The sequence below is a fragment of the Amborella trichopoda genome, chromosome 6 (genome assembly GCF_054954075.1).
Source record: "Amborella trichopoda isolate Santa Cruz 75 chromosome 6, AtrichopodaSantaCruz75HAP2 v2.0, whole genome shotgun sequence".
Taxonomy (NCBI): Eukaryota; Viridiplantae; Streptophyta; class Magnoliopsida; order Amborellales; family Amborellaceae; genus Amborella; species Amborella trichopoda.
Genome location: NC_142341.1, coordinates 15100251 through 15124157, shown reverse-complemented (window position 1 = coordinate 15124157; position 23907 = coordinate 15100251). Strand labels below are relative to the sequence as shown.

The following is a 23907-nucleotide window of genomic DNA, read 5'->3' as shown; positions in this document are numbered from 1 at the left end:
CCATTAGTAATTTACAATATGATTCTTTTAAGGAAGATACTACAAAACACCTATAAACGAAAATGAACAGTGATTTTGCCTATCCTCGTCACCGTCCAAAGTTTATCGCAGGGTCACAATTGTCTGGTAGTGTTTTATTTTTCATTTTTTTTCTACAAATCGCAATGATATGAAATTTGGAGTGTTTGTTCATCAAAATAGGCAAATCTACGAAAAATATCAAAAAACTATTTTACCTGAAATAAATTGACCAAAATACCCCCTAAACATTTCAAGGGTATTTTGATCATTTTTTGCGAATTATTTTTTTAATATTTTTATTAGGTGCGCCTCACTAAGATGTTCACATGCTCCAAATTTCAGATCATTCCGATTTGTAGAAAAAAAAATGAAAAATGAAATACTACCGAACAATCGTGACTGTACGATGAACTTTGGACGGTGACGAGGGTAGGCGAAATCACTGTTCATTTTTGCCTATAGGCGTTGGGAAGACTTTTCTTTCTTTTAATATATTTTAGTTTTCTGCTAAAAGTGTGGTACTTAAACCATATGTCTTGATTCCAGAAATTAAAAACCCAAAATCCCGAATCCTATTATCAGTTGCTCCCACTCCTAAAATCTTGCGATTTCCTGGCCAGAAGTTCATTGGTTCTTCCGAATGTGAAGTTGACAGTCTTAGCTTCACTGGTAATCACTTTTTTTTATCTGAATGGTTTCGCTGGTTATGGCCTATAACACTAAATTTAAAATTGGATAAAACTAGACAGACACACACGCATGAATGCATGTCTGAATGAACCCCCATGCCCCTCCCTCCCTCCCTCCCCTCCCTCTCCTCCCCCCCAACCTCCGGGATTATCCTCAAGAAATTTTCCCAGGCAACTAAGATCCCTATTAATCTAGCCTATGAATATCCTACATTTTATGTGATGCATTTAGTGCAATTCACCCAAAGATTGAATTTTCTTGCAATAGTTTTGTTATCTAATTTGACTTGATTGCTCGCTAACCATATGGAAATTCCTTCTCTAAAGTTTTAATATTTACCACAAAGGAGCGACTTGCAAGAGGACTAAATTTTCACCAATTTAAAAGTACTATCATATAATGTTTAAGCTCAAAATAAAAAAAGCATCATTGGATTAGAAAGAAATTTATATTATCAAATATCATTTTAAGTTCAAAATAAAAGAAAGCATCATAAGATCAGGAAAAAAAAAAATTATATATATATATAAATGCTATAATAAGGCACATGCATCTTATTGAATGGAAAATTATGCAGTTTAGTTACTCAGAATGGTCAACATCAAAAATTGATGTAGGACTAAGCCATTTGCATCAAACATCTAGCAGCCATCACAGCCCTACAAAATGCCCTATATGGCCCAGGATTCCATTGGAGTGGGCTTTCAATTCTCTCTCCCTACTTGTTTGTTCAATAATAAGTCGCTCGTTCGTAAAACAGAAGCAGCCAGTCTCTTCAATCCCATATCTCTCTTTAGACATCCCTTAGAGACTTAAATGCCCCCAATGACAAAGATGAAGGGATCTATGAGAAAGGCCGGATCCATACGCATGATATAAGTGGAATAAAAATCAAGGTGTTCAGGGAGTTTACAATTCTTGACACTGCTCTTGTGCATGGTCCAAACTCCAAACTCAACCCCAAGTTATTGGAAAGCAGCAACAGTTAGGAGAAGGCCCAAGATCTTATGACTGTCAGTTCTCACAATGGGGCAGAATGCAGGGATAGAGTTGTCAACGAGCCGAAGTGAGCTTGATCACTCAAGCTTGGCTTGCATGGGTCGATGGCTCAGCTGGAGTTCGGCTTAAACTTGACTCGAGCTTGAAGCACCAAGTTTGGGTTTGGCTTGATTAGGGAAGGTAAGCTTGAGCATGGCTTGGTTTGGCTTGTATACTTGGAAGTCTTAAACAAGATTATAAGCAAGCAGAGACAAGCCATAAAAAAGACAAGAAACCTATAAGCAAGCCAATATACAAAATATATCTATGCTACAAATAAAGTAACTCAAGCTGAATTTCATATTCGAGATGAGGTCAGTATGACATAATCAATATTGTATATATAATTGTATTAAATAAATTCAAGCTGAGCTTGTCTAAGCTTGACTGGCTATTTAATAATCAGGATTATAGGCTCCATTTGGTTTGGCTCAGCTGGAGCTCGGCTTGAACTTGACTCGAGCTTGAACCACCAAGTTTGAGTTTGGCTTATTAGGGAAGGTAAGCTTGAGCATGGCTTGGTTTGGCTTGTATACTTAAAGTCTTAAACAAGTTTATAAGCAAGCAGAGACAAGCCATAAAAAAGACAAGAAACCTAGAAGCAAGCCAATATACAAAATATATCTATGCTACAAACAAAATACCTCAAGCTGAATTTCATATTGGAGATGAGGTCAGTATGACATAATCAATATTGTATATATAATTGTATTAAATAAATTCAAGCTGAGCTTGTCTAAGTATGACTGGGTATCAGGCTTATAGGCTCCACTTGGTTTGGCTCAGCTGGAGCTCGGCTTGAACTTGACTCGAGCTTGAACCACCAAGTTTGAGTTTGGCTTGATTAGGGAAGGTAAGCTTGAGCATGGCTTGGTTTGGCTTGTATACTTAAAGTCTTAAACAAGTTTATAAGCAAGCAGAGACGAGCCATAAAAAAGACAAGAAACCTATAAGCAAGCCAATATACAAAATATATCTATGCTACCAATAAAATACCTCAAGCTGAATTTCATATTCGAGATGAGGTCAGTATGACATAATCAATATTGTATATATAATTGTATTAAATAAATTCAAGCTGAGCTTATCTCAGCTTGACAGGCTATGTAATAATCAGGCTTATAGGCTCCACTTGGTTTGACTTGACTTGGCTTGATCAGCCAATAAATATTGTTCATGCTTGGTTACAAGCCACCTCACGAGCTAACTCAGCTTGTTGACACCCCTACCCTAGCAACACCCATGTCAACACCACAAGCATTTTGACAATCATAATATGCTTCATTGATTTTAGAGCAAATTATGTACAGACACTATTGGAGGGGATCAATTACCAAATGGGCACTCATTTTCCCGAAATTACGAGCACACACAAACCACCCCCCCCCCCCCCCTCCACAGCAAATTTGTTTGTTTCCTAAGTTGCCCTCCTGTCCGACAATGCAAACACTGGACAACGGGATTTTTATTTTAACTTGAGCTATCCGGTGTTCAAAATACCAGACAGTTATTAGGGATATTCCAAAACCGTACGAGCCCCATTTCTCTGCAACTCGTGTTTTCCTTCTCTCTCTCTCTCTACTTTCTCTGCAACTCATATATTCTTTTTCTCACTCTGTACTTTCTCGGAAACTGGTGTATTCCTTCTCTCTCTCTCTACTTTCTCGGCAACTCGTGTTTTTCCTTTTCTCTCTCCTCTACTTTCTTTGGCAGCTCGTGTGCTCCTTTTCTCTCTTACTATCTCTTCAACTCGTGTTCCATTTCTTCTCCTTCATTTCCTCTGCAACCTCTCACTCTCACACTTATTCTTTCTCTCTCTACAACATGTTTCACTCTCTGTGAAACCCTCCGTTCATTGCTTGAACCTTAGGAAACCATCTCTCTCTCACTCTCTCTCTCTCCCTCTCTCTCTCTCACTCTCTCTCTCTCAACGAAAATGGGTAATCGCCTTCAACTCTCTCTCCTCTGCTTCGCTATTTCCCTCCTCTACAAGGTCCAAGAAACCTTTCTCTCTCTCCCCCTGACCCACTCAAGAATTCAACACCACCGCCTACCCATCATTGACCCATTACCCTGAAACTCAATCCTCACTCGCCCCAATCCTATCAAACCTTGGGTCCAAAGAGCTAGTCATGGACAAGGCAATTCATTCTTGCTCCCGTTGCTATCGCCCTCAAATCCTCAAAGAGCACATAATCGCCGGTTTGTTCACTTATCACCATCTCTCTAAGCTCGCTAATGGCACCAAGATCCAAACCAAGAGCTCCGATCGCTCTATCACTGTACCCTCCATGAACTCGACTCATAATACCACCATGACCTTGATCAATGGCATCCAAATCACACGTCTTGATCTATCCTGGTTATCCAAGGCTTGGATGGCTTCATTTTCCCTTTCCCTCAGTCCTGTTTCTCGCCTAAAAACACCCCTAGATGGATGGGAAACGCCACCCATACACCGGAAAACTACACCACCACAATGCCTCTCTCACCGGAAAACACCACGGATGCCGAAAAAATGACTCCAAAATATGGTTCAATGAGAGAAATAGAAGGGCAAGAGCAGGAAATGGGGCTCGCATGGTTTTGGAAAATCCCTAATAATTGTCCGGTATTTCGAACACGAGACAGCAAATTCACCCAAGTTTAAAATAAAAACCCCACTGTCCAGTGTTTGCATTGCCGAACAAGCATTGGAGAATTGTTATATCGATCATCTTGAATTGAAAATTATGGTTGTGAAAAAAAATCGGATTTCAAGCTCTAAAAATAGTGTACATTATAACAAATTATCTAAACCGTTCATTTTGCCTTAAAATAAGTGTTCACAAATCCACAAGATCTATATCATTCTTTGAGTTTAAAATTTTATTGTTGGTCTTGGAAAATGATTTTAGAGCCATCATAGATATCTCTATTGCCAAAAGTACTTTCTGGATAAGGATTTGAGGTTAGGCTTTATTTTGTTTAGTCCCACATCAGGGACACAAGAGGTTTATAGTGTAATGCTACAAAAAGGAATTCCCACCAGTTTGTCAAGCCTAGTAGGCCAGGCACCATTCAAAACAAAGGAGGTAAGACCTGGTCATTTATGCTTTAAATGAAATATCTATTATTAATTTTTATTTTTAAAATTTTAAAAATAAGAAATTAATAAATTTAAAAATAGTAATATAAATGTGGGAACCGGGTGGGTTGTCGTTCTCCGATAGAACCGTCCGGTTCTGTCAAAGAACTGGCCGATTCTTTTGGGAACCGCTCAGGTCCCGATATACAATAGGAGCCAGACCGGTCCCACCAATTTCCAATTCGGATCAGGTGATTCCAATCCAGATCGGCATTTTTCAAACCCTGATGTATACAATGCGATTGTCACAACCTAATGCCTCAAATGTGTGTTTTAGGGTTTGAAAACATTTCGATCTGGATGGGAACCGCCCAATCCGGATCTGGAATCGGTCGGACCGATCCAACTCCCGCTATATATCAAGAACTAGGCAGTTCCCAAAAGAACCAGCAGGTTCTCAGATAGAACCAATTGGTTGTATTAAGGAAACGACAGCCGACCCAATTTCTATATTTATATTACTATTTTCATTTTTTATTTATTAATTTATTATTTAAAAAATATTAATCATAGATATTTCATTTAAAACTTAAATGACCATGCCTCACCTCCTTTATTTCGAATGGTAACTAGCCTACTAGTCTTGATAAAAAGGATGGAGTTCTTTTTTATAAAAGGGATGGAGTTCCCCTTATGTATATCCTCAATGTGGGACTAAACACAATGAGCAAATGCATCTTTCTCTATGTATCATTTCTACGACCTAAAAGCACCTCTCTTTCTCTCATATGTATCATTTTTATGGCCAAAAGCACCTCTCTCTATGTACCATTTCAATGTCCAAAAGCACCACCCTCTCTAAAACGACTAAAAGCATCTCTCTCTCTCTCTCGTAGGGTATCACAATTCTCAGATGTCCCATGCATGGACTCATGCACCATATGGCCAACTTCAAATCAAATAAGATTCTATTTTGGCTGCTTGGTGTGTCTCGCTCTTGTCCTTAAGTGTCTAACCTCACCTCTCATATTGTAAACCTCCCTCAAATGAAGGTGTTAAATAAAAACAAAAAAAATGTATAAAATGGTGTTTCACACCCCCTTGTACTTTTTCACTCTAAAATCCAGGAGTTTAAACCTCGAAACCCAAAATTCACAATATCTTCATCCCTCAAATCCAAGAGTTTAGCCAAGCCTCCATTGACTAGAGAACCAAGTCACTTTCATAACCATATTGCACTTCGAACTCATTAGTGCATCCTATCACATCTAGACCATGGAGCCCCATATATTCTAGATACCAACCTACACAACAAGCCCACATTTTTATTTTTGGTCCTTAGTCTTTCTTCAATTTCATTTTGAAGTGACCTTTAGGCCCCATTAAATCCATCTCCATTCTGATCCAACTCATTACAAAGTCACTTCAAGTCCCATTAAATCCATCTCCATTATGATCCAACTCATTACAAAAGGACTTCTTCCAAAAGAACAAGTGCAGTGTTTCAAAAAGCGCTAGGCGGCACCTAAGCGGTCGTGGGGATCAAGGATGCCCAGCGCCTAGGCAAGTGCCCAGAACCTGGGTGGCCCAGTAGAATTCTTTTTTTTTTGGGTTTTTTCTCTCTGAAATAGTTTCTAATGGGTTTTAGGAAACCTAAAACCCACAATTTTGCCCCTTTAGTATTAAAAAAATAACCTAAAAATACCCTCAAGGAGCAGCATTTCTGGCCCTAGGTGAGGCGCAGGCGCTGGGCGGCTGCCTAGGCGGGTTCAGGCAGACGCCCAAGGATATCCGCCTAGGCGGCCGCCCAAGCGCTAGGTTGTCCGCTTTTTGAAACAGTGAACAAGGGAAACATGAGACTATATGCATTATTTCCCATAAGTGCACCACTAGAAGTCTAGAACCAACTCAACTCTCATTAATCACCATAGTATTAAGACTATTTACTCTCTCCACTGCTTACTTTATCCTCAGCCTAGTCCCAGGGTTTCAAGAACCATCGACCCTACTCCATCCCCATAGTCACCTTTCACACTTCTACGACACAATCCTCCCATGGAACTTCTAATGTACTTGAAAGGAGTTCCTTAGTGAAACTTCTATTATTGGCTTTGCAGGGTGAGATTTAAATTGCATTGGCAATGCTAGCATATTTACCATGGGTTCTTCTCTAGTTATTTTCTGCAAGATATTTTTGCATGAAATTTCTATATAAAAGTGAAATCAACTACTTATATGAATGAAATCAATCAAAATGCCATCTGATGAAATATATGAGCTTCATTATAAACAAACTTTCGCAAAAAAGTAATATTACAAGTCACATTAATCAAATAAAATGCAAATTGGTCGACTTGCAGAATGAAATTACGTGAGTCACATAAAAAGAGGGCCACAGATACCTTGTATACACACGTCGAAAATACGCAACGGCAGTAGCTATCACCCTGAAAAAAAAAATACACTAAATATTAGGCAGTAGATGCATCATTCAAAGACTTGAGAAAAAAACCAAAAGCTAACCCTGTTGAATAACCAAAGCCTAAAGCAACTAGAAAAATTGTCAAGCACTGAAACTGAAAGTCAAATTTTGCTAATTTAATCTTTTACTAGGGAACATAATATCCAAAATATATCAAAAAAGGTTTCTTACTCAATCTAGTAGACCAATCATTACCAACTTCCATTATTCAAGAAGGTGGACTAAAACACAACTAATATAACATCATGGTGGTGTCATCCCTATGGAAGCACTAGGTATCCTTGCCAAATGATTCATTTTACAAATCAACACTTATTTCTTAATCTAGCAAACCAACCATTACAACCTTTTGTTGCAAAAGAAGGTGGACCTAGTAGCTGGACTAAAAACCAACTACTATACAGCAGTGCTATCATCCACTCTGGAAGCATTTGGATATCCTTGCCTAGTGATTCTTTTTACAAATCAATGCTTATATTGTAATATCAGGACAATTTAGTAATGGATTTCTAAGCAATAACGTGCACCCAATGCAGATGAAATGGCGGGTTCTGGCCAGAGAACCTTACATGGATCAGTAGGAATGGACTTGAGTTTTCATCAATTAATGTGCCAGTCAAAGATGGGTGGTTGCCCCAAGTGTGGTGCTAGCTAAGATATAGCAAGGACGAAGTTTGCCTAAAGAGATGGCAGCGTGTCTCTTTGGATCCAATTAGCAGCTGCTCTGCATGTAGATGAGAACCGGGCCAAAAGTAGGAAAGAAGTTAAAAGAAGGGATCAAGAGTTGAACTTCCAAATTCAATTCATGGAGTTACAGAATTTGTAACCCATATGGTGATTGGGAAGCTAGATATTAAGCCATGTGGAATTCAAGACATTTTCTCTTAATGTTTTTAAAGGCCTTATACCCCACCTCCAGCTAATGGGCTATGTTATAACAACAGTAACACTAGGATACGTGTCCGACTAGGATTCGACGACTCCAACTCATCTACCAATAATTTTTTAGTACAGTACAGCACATTTCTACAAGTTTGTACAATGCACCTACGTCTATATTATTCATATATAAAATTGCTTTTTATTTATAACAATAAAATCAACTTAAAGAAGAAAACATGTGGATCCAAATCATAGATGTGTCAAAATCAGGGAGAACAATATTGCAACTCGTGTGTCCAAAGTAATGGGCACGTGTCCCTAAGTGATGGATGCACATGACCAAATGTCGACAACAGCCCGGATATTTGGAAGAGTATGTCCCATATTTGGACACACATGTCAAAGTATGACATGACAAGATACAAGTGTCTGACTCAAAATGTGTTAAAGACACAATAGACATGACTGACCCATGTGTAATTGTGTGTGGGGATGTGCATCAGACACATCCGTTGTGTCAGACATGCCAAAATGTGCTCGCCATGCATGTCATTCTAACATAATTTATGAGTGACTCTTACACTACCCCGATACTCCAAAACATTTGGACATATGGAAAACCCTAAGAACTTATGGTTCCCCATAAACCAGTAATATTAGAGTCTAAACCAGATCAATTGAATTTCTTCAAAACTACACGAGTGCTCAACTTGTTCATTCTCCAAGGGACTCTTATTATTTCAGTCCCGAAAAGAATCAAGATTTAATTATTGTCCTAACAAGGGCTTTGTACTTTTCCAATGGCTCAGAACCCTCTTCGATGGTTGTCTTAACAGTTTTTTAACAATTTCATCAAAAGAAAGTGAGATGACACATACACTAGGTGCCTAGGAGAGAATAGCCCTAACACGTTTCCTAGGATCTTGCCAAGCAAGAAAACGTCGAAACTCACCATGGCAAGATAAATTATACTATGGCAAGCACCTCTCGCAACCGAACCTAATAGAAATGGGTGGCTTCCTTACATGCTTTTAATAAAAATTCTCACCCCAGAAGATCCATAAATAACATGAATAAATAGATTACCTCAAAGGAACTTTCTGCAGCCCATTTCCTTCCCAGAGATTGCTTACCTCCTAGAAAGAGAAAGACAACACCAAACCACCTTTTCCTAAGCCCAAACCATTAGCTTCCTTCCAAGAAAATGTATTTTTCTAAAGGGGACCATTGGGCAGGACGATTCCTCCCCATGGACTTCTCAAATACATGGCTTTTTCCCTTTTCCTTCCGTTTGGCATTTGTTTACAGCACGAAATCGAGAGAATTTCAAATCAGAGATCCCCTGATCTATCGGTATAAAGCTAGTTAATTAAAATTTGATGGAGAATGCGTGGATGAAGATCGAATTACGATTTAAAAACCAATTAACCCATGTAGGCCAATTCTCCTTTAAATCGCCGGCAATGCCAGCTTGATCTTTTTGCCAAAAATAAAGAAGTTTTCTGCAAATTAAATCTAACTAAAATATTTGAGATTAACAAGAAAATAAAGAAGAAAAGGAGATAAAAATTTACTTGCCGATTGGCCCGAGACGCCCAAAGTTGGTGGTGTCTTTCGTATCAGGACCACAAGTTATTTACACCTCTTTGCCTTCACTTTTGCTCTTTGAAATTGGCAGACTTTCCCCTCTTAAGATCTGCTTAAAATTGGCTATGAATGGTCGAGATAGGTTAATCTAGGGTTTTGTAGCTTAGATCCAGGGTCATGGCTTCTAGGATATAAGGTTTTAAGGCTAAAGCTCTAGGCTAAGGTTAAGAGGATCAAGGTCAGGGCCTTAATCTCTGGAATTTGGTTTAAAAAACTAAGGTTTAGGTATCTTGAGGTTTAGGCTTCCTAATTCTAGGTTTTCTCCAAAGGTTAGGTCTCTAAATCTAAGGTTTTCTGTTGGTCCCTTGAATGACTCGAAATAGAAGATAGGCTAATTTTTCGGGATTTCACTGCTCTTCTTGATTTTGATCCAAATTACATGTTTTCTTGATTACATTTATCCCGAACACTTCTATCTAAGTTGGTTTTCCTAGTTTCTAGCGTTTAGGATGACTCTAGATTTTAGGATGGTTTCCTAGGGTTTTAGGATTATCTTGGAGATTCTCTAGGATATACAAGAAGGTTGGACCATGGTCCAAGGGACTATGGACCAGAGAAAAAGGTAGACTATGGTGTATTTGGGTAGGAAGGTCCCTACGGGTCTATTAGGCATTTCTAAAGCATTTTTAAGGATTTAAAAATTAGGAAAAATGGGGGAAAATAGCCGATTTGAAAATGGGGTGTCTACAGCATTCTCTGGAATCCTTGATTACATGAATCTTTTTTTCTTCTTTTCTTACTAAATAAGTATGATGCTTGGATTTTCTCATTTGAAGAACATCGCATGACTTTTCCTCGATTCGAAGTCCTTCTTGAGCAAGACCCCTCTCCGAGCAAGTGGTAAGAGAGTTACGTGAAAAGGCCAAGTAGATATTGATGGAAGAAAGCAATGTCGAGAACCTTCACAAGGCTCTCTCTCTCTCTCTCTCTCTCTCTCTCTCTCTCTCTCTCTCTCGCGCTCTCTCTGCCCCACCATTTATCTCTGCAACGTCTAGAAAACCCCTCCATGGGCAACCCCTTCCTTCAGCTAGCTGCTTACCACAACTCCCCCAACCCAAGTAGCTTCTCCCCTCTTTCCTTACAGAGAATGGCTGGACAATCAACACTCCTAACTCCAACCTCCCTACCTGCCATTCAAGTTTAGCACTTTAGCCCTATTAATGGCAATTCAGGAACCTAGGTCAGAACTCTTGCCCCTCATTTGAACTTTTTGTCCCTTATCATGTCTCTCTGCCCACTCTCCTATCGAGGAGAGGGAGGCACCCTCAGCATATAATGCCGATCTAAAGTCCCCCATTGGTGATCTTGTAAAGGGAATATCCTTCAATACCAGGCACAACACGGGTCCAAACTTGAAGAAGACAAAGGCACAACAATAATCCTCCAGTTCACCCTAACAACAAGGTTCTTTGACTACATCATGTGGCAGTCAACAAAAAGTCATTTCATCTGAACTGACCCTTATTACTAACTTTTGCCCCCCAAGACATCATTTAGACTTGAAGGCTATTTAGGTATGGCTTAGATCTCCTATAGTCCCAAAACTTCATTTGCAGGCTTCTTTGGGGTAGCTATCTTGTCTCCTTCCCTTCCATATGAGATGCTAACAAGGCCCTTTCAAGGGGCAATCGTTCCTCCAAGGGAGCACTTCTACACCTCAAACTCTGGTCCCAAATGTATGGATCATTTTGCCCCAACAATGTATGGATATGCATCCACACTATTTCGGTCCACCTGAGGGACCAAACAACTTTCCAAAGAATTGGGGTAGTTGTGGACGGCTTAAGCTGTGAACTGGAAATCTTTGGATTCCCTCCCCCTTAGCATTATAATGCTTCTCATCCAGACCTGGTCGGCGAAGGATAACCTAAAACAATGGCGTTGGAAGCTCAAGGCTTCAGCACAAAATCCTAATCCAGGGGGAAATTGCAGACACCTTAGCCATCCCCAATGCTGACATCGTTCACTGGAGTCCATGATCCAACAAAATGATTCAATGCTCTGAGGTCAAAGGGGGGACGAGGACTAAGGTAAACTGGAGAATGAGGAGAAAATGTGTCCTGAAGAGGGCCACAGGACACGTGCCCAATCATCAAAGTCCCCCCCAACCCCCCTCCTCTCTCCCCCAACCCCAAAAAAAATAAAAAAGGCTAGACAAGCTTCCTCAATGCCTTGAGATTAGAACATGCCACGTTACCCCCAATTGAGCATCCCAATGCCCCATGTTCCTTAGCTGCCCCCTGTTCCTCAAACAACTTCTAGTTTACGACGTCAGCAGCACCCACTACCCAAACCTTTTAGCACTCGAGGCACTCGTTAGAGACATTAAATCACCTATCACAACAACCCCCCCCCCCCCCCCCCCCCCCCGGCCCCGAAGCCCCACTAGTACTGCATGCGCGACCCATTTTGAGCAGGATACAATGCACATACCAGGTGCATTTACACCCTTGCAAAGTCCATTAGACCCCCTCCCACATCTAAACACAGACCCTTCCACTTTACACCCCCTGCTCACACTCATGTAAGGGACAACAAGAGTATCCACAATTATGCCATGAAGACAGAGGCTAAGGCCCACATAAGTCAACTGACCTAGGCTGGTTTCCCCCTTAAATCCTTCCCTCTCCCTTCCTTGCAGTCAGCTCCTTCTCCTTTCCCCATTCCTGCTCAAATACTGACTATCGATAGAAACCTCACTGACCTAGCCTTCTTGCAATTTGCCCCGCCTTCCGACTGCTTGGCACCCCCACAACTATCCCTTTCCCATTCCCTCCAGTCCCACTATTGCGTCCATGGTGAACCCTCATTCCTCTGTTGCCGCCAACTCCTCTACCTCTATCTAGGTCTCCTCCCCAACCCCCCTCTCTAATTCTACTATGCCACAACCCCTCCACCAGTCATAAACAATAATCCCAGGCTATGCAAGAGGACCCGTAAAGCTGAGAATGCCTGCCCAAAGCAAACATGGAAGTCAACAGCTTTGGCTGTGAGTGCGGATGCCACTATCTTTCAATGCCCAGGAGCTGGAAAGAATATACAAAGGGAAGCCCAACATGGACGATATGCTGTGATCCATGGCCTTCATTTATGAAAGTCAAGTATCAGATTTGAGCTCACTTCTCCGAGAGAGAGCCAGAGCCTCTTAGATAACATTAAATCCTAAAACTTCAAAAGGTAAAAGAGAATTGTTGAACCTAGCTTCAAAAATTAACTGTGATCGCTCTGGTGAACCAACCTAGCTTATAGAAGCAGGTCCCATCCAAAATCCACTTCTCAAAAGATCGAGACGTAGAGGAATCTTCAATGAGAGTCAATCATCTTCAACCTCCGTTCACCTGGAACGACATCTACAATCTTTACCCCAAACCTCCCCCACCGCCTTCTCGCCCTTCGGTAAAACCTCCATTCCAACAGAAGGACCTTCCTCGTCCTTCTGTTAAACCCTCCGCTGCGTCTACCCCTCGACCCTCTCGAGTGTTTATTTCTCCCCCATTACCAGCTATTTTTTCCCAAGTGGTATCCTCCCCTAAACCTGCACCAATTCTACCCTCCAACCCCCTGAATCCTCCTCCGACCTCCTGAGTCCTCCTTTCGCCCCGTTGCGGCAAGGGGTCCCAAACATTCCTAGCCGCCCTCCATCCCCCTTCCTCCCTTTCTTAATTCCTACCCCTCCTTCTGAATCTGAAAAAGCTTCACAAAAACTTCTTACCTCTTTGGTCAGAAGGTTCAGACATTACCAAGGCGATATCAAAGGCATTGAAAGAAGGGCACAAAAACATTGGGGGGAGCCAAACCTCGTGTGTCGACGAATCTCCAATGGAGACCTCCTGTTTTCCTTTCCTTCCCCTGCTACAGCCCGTCGCATTCAGAAGACAAAAGGTATGGCTTACGTTCGACCATATCCCTCTCCAGACGTGGACACCGGAAACCTTCCTACGGTTAGCAGAAGCCTGCGGGTCTTTCATCTCCATCCACTGGATCTCTATTGAAACTCTCCCCCTTGGAGCCATCTATGTCTTGGTGGATGTTCTAGATCTTTCTCGCATCCCCCAAACTTTATGGCTAGAAGTTGAGGATCTCTTCTTCCCTATTTTGGTTTCTTGGAAATTGGCCTCACCCCCTTCTCCTCACTTTCTCCACAACCACGCTTCGGCTATCACTTTGGATCCCCCTCCTTCCTCTTAGACCTTGGTCACTAAGAGAGACCACCAAGAAGCGTCGTCGACGATCGTCCATCTCGGCTCAGACCTGACCGCGACCCTCTGGCGTTCCTCCCTTTTCCAAGCGGGCCGGAAGGGGAGGCCCTCTCCCTGTTCCCCCTGACCCGACTTTGAGGCAAGATGATTCTCCTGGGCCCCCTGCGCCCTTTTTTGCCCCGTTACTCAGGCTCGACCCAGCCTAGGTTACTATAGACGAGTAGGATCACGCATCCCCTCCCCCCTTACTTCTTCAACCCGGGAAGGAAATCCAGGTAGACCCTCCCATTCCCTCCTTTTTCCCTCGGGCCCTGGAGAGGCCTCCGGGTCGTCCCCCTTGACGTCGCTCCCCCAGCCCTCTACATCTCTCTCCTTCTACGACCCCTCGTTTCCTGGGTCGAACGTACCCTCCAAGTGTCCTGCTCCCCTGTCCAGTCCTATCCCTCTGCCGCCCTTGCTACCCACTCCATCCTTTCGGACTTCGTGGCTGTCTGGGGGGCCGCCACAGCAGCCGACAGCGGTTGTTATACTTCCCCCCTCGTCACTGCTCCTGCCGCCTTTCCCTTCTTCCCCTCCTGGCACAAGTGTCACCTAACCCCTCCCCCCTTGGCCACTTGTCTCCCGGCCAACCACCCACGACAGATGACGTTTCCTCCCTACCTAGGTTACTGCCGCCTGAGTCCCTCTCCCCTCCTCTTCCCGCCTAATCTTCTTCACCCGTACCTGTGCAACCTTCCCCACCTACCCCTGCTGATGCGTCACCTATCGACACCCCCCGTGGTACCTCCTATTGCGATGGTGATACGTGGTTGATATCGTCACCCTATCATTCTCTAAGGCCTCATTGTCCTCCCCTTTCTCGTCTTTCCCTTTGCAGGTGCCTTCTCTGCTTTTCCCCTCTTCTCCTCTCAACGGTGATTCTCTCTCTGAGGACACTCCCCCGGTGGCTATCAAGGCCCCACTCCTCGACCCCCCTCCTTCTCCTGCACTGGTACCTGGGCCAGCTCTTTGGCCCAGCAGAACCTGACTTCCCCCTCTCAACCTCTCACCCTGTCTTCTTGTGGAATCCCTTGACCTTCAGCCCTTTCTTCTGCACACCTACCCTCGCCTCCATAGTGAAATGGACAGGAACCCTACTCCCTATGGTTTTATCGCAGCCCACTCTTTCAACCCCTCTCCACCGGACCCTGATACCATCTCCACTTTATTAGCTCCTTCCCTCTCCTTTGTTCCGCACGTCATCCAGATTCAAAGGTCCAAAACTTCCACCTAGCCTGGCCATCTTTTTCCTCCGTGTTTCAATATCACTACTCCTCTATCCAGACCCACCTTTATCTAGCTTACCTTCCCTCCTTTGACCCTGTTAGCCCCCGAGCCTTGTACCACTCCCCCCTCGCGGCCTTTTCCCCACATCTTGCGCCTCCCGCCTTTCTATTACCTCCCAAACAGGATCTCAACTTTCCTCAGGAAGTTCACCTAGATGGAACTACTCCTAGTTCACATGCGGCTTTATCTCCCTTCCTTCTCCCCGCTCTTGACCTCATTCCCCCTAAACTACCTGTCCTCCCCTCTGACCTCTATCGCTCAAACCACCCTCAACCTTCGTTCAAACCTGAGCCTCACGTTGAGGAATCCCCTAGAGAAACCCATCTCTCCCTCCCTGGTCAACGACAACACAAGGGAGGTCGACTGGGATGGAGAACATGCAAGTGCACCCATCTCTCCCTCTCTGGCCACGGAGACTGCTGGGGTGGTCAACTGGGATGGGAGAAATGCAAGTAAACCCATCTCTCCCCCCCAGGCCTTGGAGTCTGCCAGGGAGGTCGAAGGGGATGGGGAATTTAGAGTAGATAACAGAATGATCGAGATGTTCAAGGTTATGAGCTTCCATCATGACAGCCCAGAGGGGCCAGCTCATAAATTCCTTACAGCTGATGCAAATAGTAAAATGAAGGTGAGACCCAAAGGGCAACGAGAACTGTTGAATTTATTTTCTTCCATTTCCTATGAGGGTAACATCGTCAGTGGTCCCCCTGGAGCCTCCTTCTACTGATCGTCCTAGGAGATCATCTAGAGTGGTCTCCTCTTCCGCTCCCACCCCTTTCAAATGAAGATCATTACTTGGAATGTTAAGGGCCTAGGACAGGCGTCTAAAAAGGTCGTGGCAAAGGACTTAGCCACAAAACACTCCCCAGCTGTTCTTACCCTCATTGAAACTAAGCAATCTGATCCCACCCTCCAGTTTATTCGCCAGGTTTGGGGCAAAAGACCCTGCCAATGGGTTTCTTTGCCAGCAAATGGGTCATCTGGGGGCATTTGCGTGATCTGGAACCCTTCAGATCACACCCTCAATTCCTCCTTCATTGGGGAATTCTCAGTGACTGCTACCCTCTCTAGCGGTCCTGATGGGGTCCCTTGGAAATTCACGGCCGTTTATGGCCCAAATTCTGCTTCCCTTAAACATAGGTTTTGGTTTGAGCTAGATCAAATAGCCGGCCCACCTCACCCTTTATTGGCCCTAGCTGGTGACTTCAATGTTATCAGATAGTCCTATGAGATGAATTCCTCCACCTCCATCTCTCAAGACATGAGGGATTTCTCTGATTTTATAAATCGGCAAGAACTCATGGATATCCCTCTCCAAGGTTGTCGTTTCACCTCGTCTAATCATGCTTCCACTCCCTCCCTATCCAAGCTCGATAGATTTCGTCTTTCCCTTCATTGGGAGGAATCTTTCCCGAGCTCCCTCGGTAACCCTACTCAAACCCACTTCTGATCACTCCTATCCTTCTTGACACTCTGGCTGTTAGAAGAGGCCCAAAACCTTTTAGGTTTGAATTGGCTTGGCTCCAAGATTCGTTTCTTTCCAACCTTATCCCAACCTGGTGGAACTCCTCCTCTCAGGTTAACGGTAGGGTTGGTTATAGGCTTCAGACGAAAATCCAAACCCTCTCAGAACCTAGAGCAAGTCCTTTCTTGCAACTTTTCCCAAATTAAATCCTCCCTTTTGGAGTCTCTGCATCTTCTGGACAGTCTTGAGGAATCCAGACCTCTGAACTCCACAGAAAAGGATCTCCGAACACAGTCCAAGACGGAATATTTCTCTATCCTTAAAAAATAAGAGATACTGGCACCAGAGATCAAGGATTAAATGGTTGAAAGCTGGTGACTTGAACACCGCCTTCTTTCATCAGTTCGCTAACTGTCGCAGCCGCGACAGTACTATGTCGATGATAAAATCCAGCAATTGCTACCTGGTTGACCCTGTAGCAATCGAGCAGCCATTCTCGACTTTTTTCGGATGCTTTACAATGCCCCTTCTATACCGAGACCTAGAATGTCTTCCCAAGACTTCTTGACCCTCCCTCCAGACCGGGCTGAGTGGTTAGAGCATCCTTTCTCGGAAGAAGAAATACTACAAGCTATTGCCTTGGCCAAAGATAAAGCCCCCAGCCCAGATGGATTCCAATTGCTCCCTTCAAAACTTTCTGGGAAACCTTCCGTCCTGACTTCATCGAATAATTTGAGGAATTCTTTCACCGGGGTAATCCACAAAGCGATTAACGCAAGCTTCCTAGCCCTCGTTCCAAAAGTGGAAGGGGCAAAAGAGGTTAAGGACTTTCACCCAATTAGCCTGCTAAACTCCTCTTACAAAATCTTGGCTAAAGTCCTGACCTCAAGACTCCAACAGGTCCTCCCTTCTGTCTTGTCTCCACCCCAAACTGCCTTCATCCAAGGTAAGCAGATCCTTGATGGGGCACTGGTGGCCCACGAGTGCATCCACTGGCGACACCTATCAAAGCATCCTGGCCTTATCTTCAAGATCGATTGGGAAAAAGCCTATGACCATGTCGAATGGCCGGTTTTGGAGGACACCATGGCTAGAATGGGATTCGGGATCGATGGAAAAAGTAGATGAGGGGTTGTTATTCCCACCCTTACTTCTCTGTCCTTATAAATGGATCCCCAAAAGGATACTTCCCATCCTCAAGGGGCTCCGCTAAGGGGACCCTCTCTCTCCCTTCCTCTTCACTATAGCAGCTAAAGTCTTCAGCCGCTCGCTCTCCCGTCTTTACCAGGCGAATATCCTTTCAGGCTTCAAAAGTTGCTCGCAAGGCCCTATGGTGTCTCATTTGCAATATGCGGATGACACACTTGTTTTCCTTGATGCCCCAACCCGTGAAGCTGATTCCCTAAAGCTTTTCCTCCAATGCTTTCAGTTAGCCACGGGCTTCAAAGTCAATATGAAGAAATCTACTACGATGGGAGTCGGCCTATCTTCTTTCGAAGTCAGAAACATCATCCCAGATTGGGAGTGTAAAGAAGAGGACCTTCCCACTACTTACCTTGGTCTTCCCTTGGGACTACGTAAACCGAAAAAGAGACTCTGATCTCATATCTTGGATAAGGTAGATAGGAGGCTGGCGGGATGGAAAGGTAGATATCTTTCTATGGCAGATCAGTCTACCTTGATCAAAGCTACTTTAGCCAATTCCCCGGTGTACCTCATATCCCTCTTCCGCATGCCTGCTCAAGTGGCTAATCGTCTGGAACAACTCATGCGACGGCAGGTAGAGAAGACAAAATTCCACCTGGTTGCATGGGAAAACATTTGCTTACCTAAAACATTTGGAGGTCTAGGGATCCGGACCCTTAGGAAACACAATATGGCGTTACTCGGAAAATGGTGGTGGCGTCTTGCTACTCAGCTCGATTCTCTTTGGGGGGCTAGAATCCTTCGAAGTAAATATAAAATCCCAAAAGGCGCTTGGATGCCTGATGATAGACGGTGGCCGAAAGCGTCAGAAGCCTGGAAATCTATCCTTACCTCTCTCCCATTGTTCAAAAGATGGGTACATTTTCAGTCAAGCGCGGGCGATAGGGTACTTTTTTGGTCTAACCTTTGGTTGGGTCCCAACCCTCTTCTCTCTAACCACTAACAAACACTCCACCGTTGCTGAGGAAATGATGCCAATAGGGGGCCGCAGAATCTGGAACCCTGTTTTTCGAAGGCACCTCACTGATGAGGAAGCCTTGCACTTCCAAATGCTCTCGGCTGCACTACACTCAAGGTTCATTCCCTTAAATAGGACTGATTCTATGGTGTGGATGCTTACTCCTACTGGCCCTTTCTCAGTTGCTTCTTTCTATAAGAGCCTTTCTCAAGCCCCTACCCTTCCTACCAACTCACCATCAGTCTTGGCAAAAGTGTGGGTGACCATAGCACCTCCCAAGGTGCAAACCTTTCACTAGATTGCGGCATCCAACAGAGCCCTCACAGTGGACCAACTCCAAAAAAGGGGGATCCCATCCCCAATAGATGCGCCTCATGTCTTTCTGAGGAGGAATCTAGCCCTCACCTCTTCCTTATTTGCAATGATCTGTGGGGTATGGTTAAACAGTTGTTTGGTATCCACTGGGTCACGCTACCCTTGGTCAGAGCCCTCATCTCTTATGACTTGGACTCCCATTGGCCGAAAGCTGGTAAAACTCGGTGGAAAGCTTTTGTAGAGGCTACCATATGGAGTATATGGGTTGAAAGGAATAATTGAGTTTTTCAAGGTATAAAAATACCAACCCCAGCTCTCTTTCACAGGTCACTACCTTGGTCTCCTTCTGGGCCTCCAATCATCAGACTTTCGCAAGCATTCCAAAGAACCTCTTACATAGTCAATGGGAAAATATTCTTACCACCAATCGAGAAACGATATAAGACACAACAACTGGCAGCCCCCACCTGTGGGCTGCATTAAGTTAAACTTTGATGGTAGTTCAATTGGGAATCCTGACCCGGCTGGCGCTAGAGGAGTTTTTAGAGACCACCACCGGAAGTCCTCTTGTACTCTGAATACCTCGGTGGTGGTGACTCCCAATATGTAGGGGCTATGGCTCAGCTACTGGGGCTGAAAACATTCAACCAGTCTTGGGGAGCACGCCTCATTGTGGAAGGAGACTCCCACAATACAATCTCTTTGACAAGTGGGAAGATCCCCTCCCCATGGCAACTGTCCACCATTTTTTATGAAATCTTTCACATTTGCAGGGATATGGACGTCTCTTGGAGGCATATATGGCGGACGTCCAACGAGTTCGCAGATCTCATGACAAAGGAGGGAGCTAGAGTGCAAGAAGAAGATAATACCAGGTTCCGCTCCTTTTTTGTCACGGACCACAGGCTCTCTTAGTAGCTTCAAAAGTGTCCTCCCTGGGTTTTGGTTTTAGTTTTTGGCTACCCACTGTAAATCATTGTAAACGGGCGACTTTTATAAGCCCTTTTCTGTATATGGCTCTCTGACGAATTTTTACCAAGAGCTACCTTTCTGGGGGCTCTCGGTATTCCCATTTTTGTAACCATTACTGGCTCAGTAATACAATGTTAACGTTTAAAAAAAAAAAAAAAAAGATCGAGACATAGATTAGGTCCCCCTCCAAACTCACCTAAATGAAAATATTAATCTGGAACATTAGAGATTTAAAGAACTGCAGTTAGAGCCTTGTAACACTCTCGTCAACCAGATGTTTTGGCTGTTATGAAACCAAACTCCCCAACCCTTCCCTTTCATGGGTTAAGGAAGTCTGGGAAAATAAACCTTGTCAATGGGGGGGCTTTGGAGGCCATGGGAGCCTCAAGGGGGATTTTATCTGGGAACCCATGATCCACTTCCAAGAATTGTTGGCATAGGATATTTCTCAGTCAACCTCTTTTTCCAAATGCTCTCCGATCGGCTTTTTTTGGAAGTTGTCTGTGGTTTATGGCCCTAGCTGCCCCAGAGCTCGGGACAACCTCTGGCAAAGTTAGAGGCTAATGCCTTGTTTTTGCTGCTCCCTGGATGATAGGAGGTGATTTTAATGTGCCCTGTTGGGTACATGAGAGAAATAAAAACAGTAGAATAACTACTGGCATGAGAGATTTCTTTGAGTTTCTACATCATAACTTTCTCATTGACACCCCATTCCATGGGGCAACATTTAATTGGCCTAACCATGCTTCAAATCCAATTCTCTCCAATCGCGGCCAGTTCCATTTTCTATAGATTGGGAGTCCATCTGGCTAGAGATCTTTTCCTAGTGCCTCCCTAAATCTATCTCAAACCCCAAACCAATAATGCTGGATATCCATCCCGTCCTGAGGCCCAACAAGCCTTTTAGGGTTTGAATTGGCTTGGTTGGAAGAGGCTGATTTTCTAGACGAATGGACCAATGGTGGTCTTCTTTCCAGGTCCATGGCTGGGCGGGTTTTGATTTATTTGTGCATAATAGGCATTAATTTATTAAGTTATTAGGATTTGTTTGCTGGAGAGTTTGCCAATCTTTTATGAAGTCATGTAAGATAATTTTTCAAATATTTTTACAGTTAATATCCTTTCCAGATTCCCTATTAGATTCAAACTCCTGATTTTCAAACTTTGAGAGAAAATGTGGAGATGTTACGTGACAATGTATTACCTATGTAGATTCAGAATGCATGCCTTCCAATTGAATATGATCTAGCGCAAGTTAGGAATATAACTGAATTATTCATACTCAAATGCATCCGCTTAGAAAAAATAATTAATTTCAGCAGCGGCAAGACAAATTCATTTTGAAATAACAGAAATATTCATTGAGGCAACAGCAATGAAGCCATTGACAATCAACTATATTGTGAGAAATAAGCTGGAAGTCAGATATTTCAGAATAATATACTCGTGAAATTAACAATAATACCAAGTACAACCTTTGTCTTACTTTGACCTGCTGAGCCAATCTTGCAATATCTGCAAACAAATTGAACATTAAAATACAGGCCCTAACATGCAGCACAGCAGAATGGAATAGTTGAATATACGGAAACCAAAAGGTAATGGATATGGGCAAAACATCTAAAAAAATCTATATTGTATACGAGAATACTCCAAGTGACAATATTAAGTAAGATATTCAACCCAACGAATCACAAGTAGCAATAAGATTTTAGTTTCCACAATCACGTTTCACTTTCAAGTGGTATATATGAACTTATTATAGTTTGGACTTCCATGAGAAGAAGCAAGGAATCTTAAGAACATAAGGACAAATAATCAGACCCAAATAAGAAGACATAAGGTACTCATCAAGCATATAATAAGTATAGGAAATCACAGCATTCAAGCCCATTCTAAATCAAATTGATATCCCAGGATATCTATCACCATTTGTCCATAAACAGCTCATAGATTGATGCCAAGTCCCAACCATGCAAAGAATATGAAATTATCAACCCGAAATAAATCTATTTGCATTGAAGGCAAAAGAAAATTCAAAGCAAACAATCGGCTATATGTAAAACTACTCATGGCATACGTTGTCTTCTTCATTTGGGTATTATTACACAAATTATTTGAATCCATTTATTAAGTTCTTTTGAGATTTCCTTATTTCAAGATTATTAGTTAAATCAGGGAAAAATAGACCAAATCGATTCGCCACACCAGAGACATTTTCAATTGATATTTAAGTTTCAATTATCAACACCAGGAAAAAATCGAAATAAAACAGAGGACAGTATTCCACATGTAAAAGGAAACTCAAAACTGATACGATCAAAAAATTGGTGGTTTTGCTTCAAATTCAGAACTCAAGATAAAATCATCAACGAGAGAAGATAAAAGATTAAAAGGAAACAAAAAGAATCAAGCAAATTAAAAATCAGATAGAGAGAGATATGAAAAGAGCTCACGGTTAGTCATATGCAGCTTGACGACTCGGAGATCATCTAGGGTTATTCCTTTGTCCTTATCAGCAGGCTGTACGGTGTCGACTTCTTCTTGGTCCAGCAGCTGTTTACTGCAATCACCCGCATGGTTTCAGCCAAACTTTGCAGAGAAGGCAGGCGCATGCAAGCCCTAGAAAACAGAAGTACCTGTGGGAGGACGTCCAGAAGTTGGCCGCCATTCTCTCTCTCTCTCTCTCTCTCTCTCTCTCTCTGTGGAAGGCAGAGACAGGTCAGGTGCTTTTTCCCTCTCCTTCCCTCCAGCGCGGAGAGAGCTCCAGTGCTCTCTCTCACTAGAGAGCTCAAGATCGCCGTCTCTCTCTAAAAAGCGAACACTTCGGTCTTATCTTTGACGCTGAGATGCCGCCCGTGTCTCCTGACCGCATGAACTTAACAACAGTAAGAACGTGCTTAAATATCGACCTTCTACCGACACGGACGGTGTACAGTGCATTCCACCACATCCCACTTGCTTTAAAATGTACCCTCTTGATTGGACGCACAGCGTTTCCTAAGTAAAAGTGCCTTAAATCTTTTACTAAGTCAAGTAAAAATCGGGAAAAGTTGGAATACGAGTTTTCCTCCTTCACCATGTCCATGAGGAAAGCTTTTGTGGTTAGGGGTGGCAATGGATCCGGGACCCACCCTGTATACTCGACATGGGTCCAGTAGTTGGATTTGTGGGTAGGGTCCAAGTCCTACATAGTGGACCTGAAAACTTTCAGGTACGAGTCTAAAAACTAATGGACCTACCCCATACCTGACCTGAGACATGTTACTTTTAAGCTTTGTTTTAGTATTTAATGCTGTTGGTAGGTTTCGATCATTTCAAAAGAGAGGGTTATAGAAAGAGAGGATGTGAGTGTCCTTGTAGAGAGAGACTAACAATTTCGGAGCCAAGGAGAGAGAGAGTGAGACCTAGGGTTTCGAAATAAAGAGGGGTTTCATAACATAAGGGTCCCTCTCTCCATTTGAAGCTTTGAAGTTCGTATCCTCTTTCTTTTCATCCAAACCCTGATCTTAAGTTTCTCCTTGAACTCCACAAGAAAGGGATACTTATTGCACAATTTCCACTAGGGCTAAGGTCGGGCCCTAACCTTGATTCTGAAACAAAAGAAGGGGATGCAGCATGAGGTCGGAGCTTCTGATC

At 43.2% G+C, this 23907-nt stretch overlaps 1 protein-coding gene across 8 annotated transcripts in view; it reads right to left on the bottom strand.

Moving 5' to 3' along the window:
* LOC18438235 (cyclin-C1-1) overlaps positions 1-23077 on the bottom strand; it is a 31766-nt gene extending 8689 nt beyond the window's left edge. For 2 of the 8 annotated variants that reach the window (XM_006848424.4, XM_020669835.2), the window contains exons 1-4: positions 22908-23077; positions 22725-22831; positions 21744-21783; positions 7219-7263 (exon numbers count right to left, since the gene is read on the bottom strand). In XM_006848424.4, the coding sequence (XP_006848487.1) occupies positions 7219-7263; positions 21744-21783; positions 22725-22831; positions 22908-22939 (224 nt within the window). In that variant the 5' untranslated portion in view covers positions 22940-23077. Of the gene's footprint in view, positions 1-1624; positions 1934-7218; positions 7264-21743; positions 21784-22724; positions 22832-22907 lie in introns of those variants that run through there. The other 6 variants (XM_088869850.1, XM_088869853.1, XM_088869848.1 and 3 more) reach the window with 4 other exon arrangements.
* Positions 23078-23907: the final 830 nt, after the last annotated feature.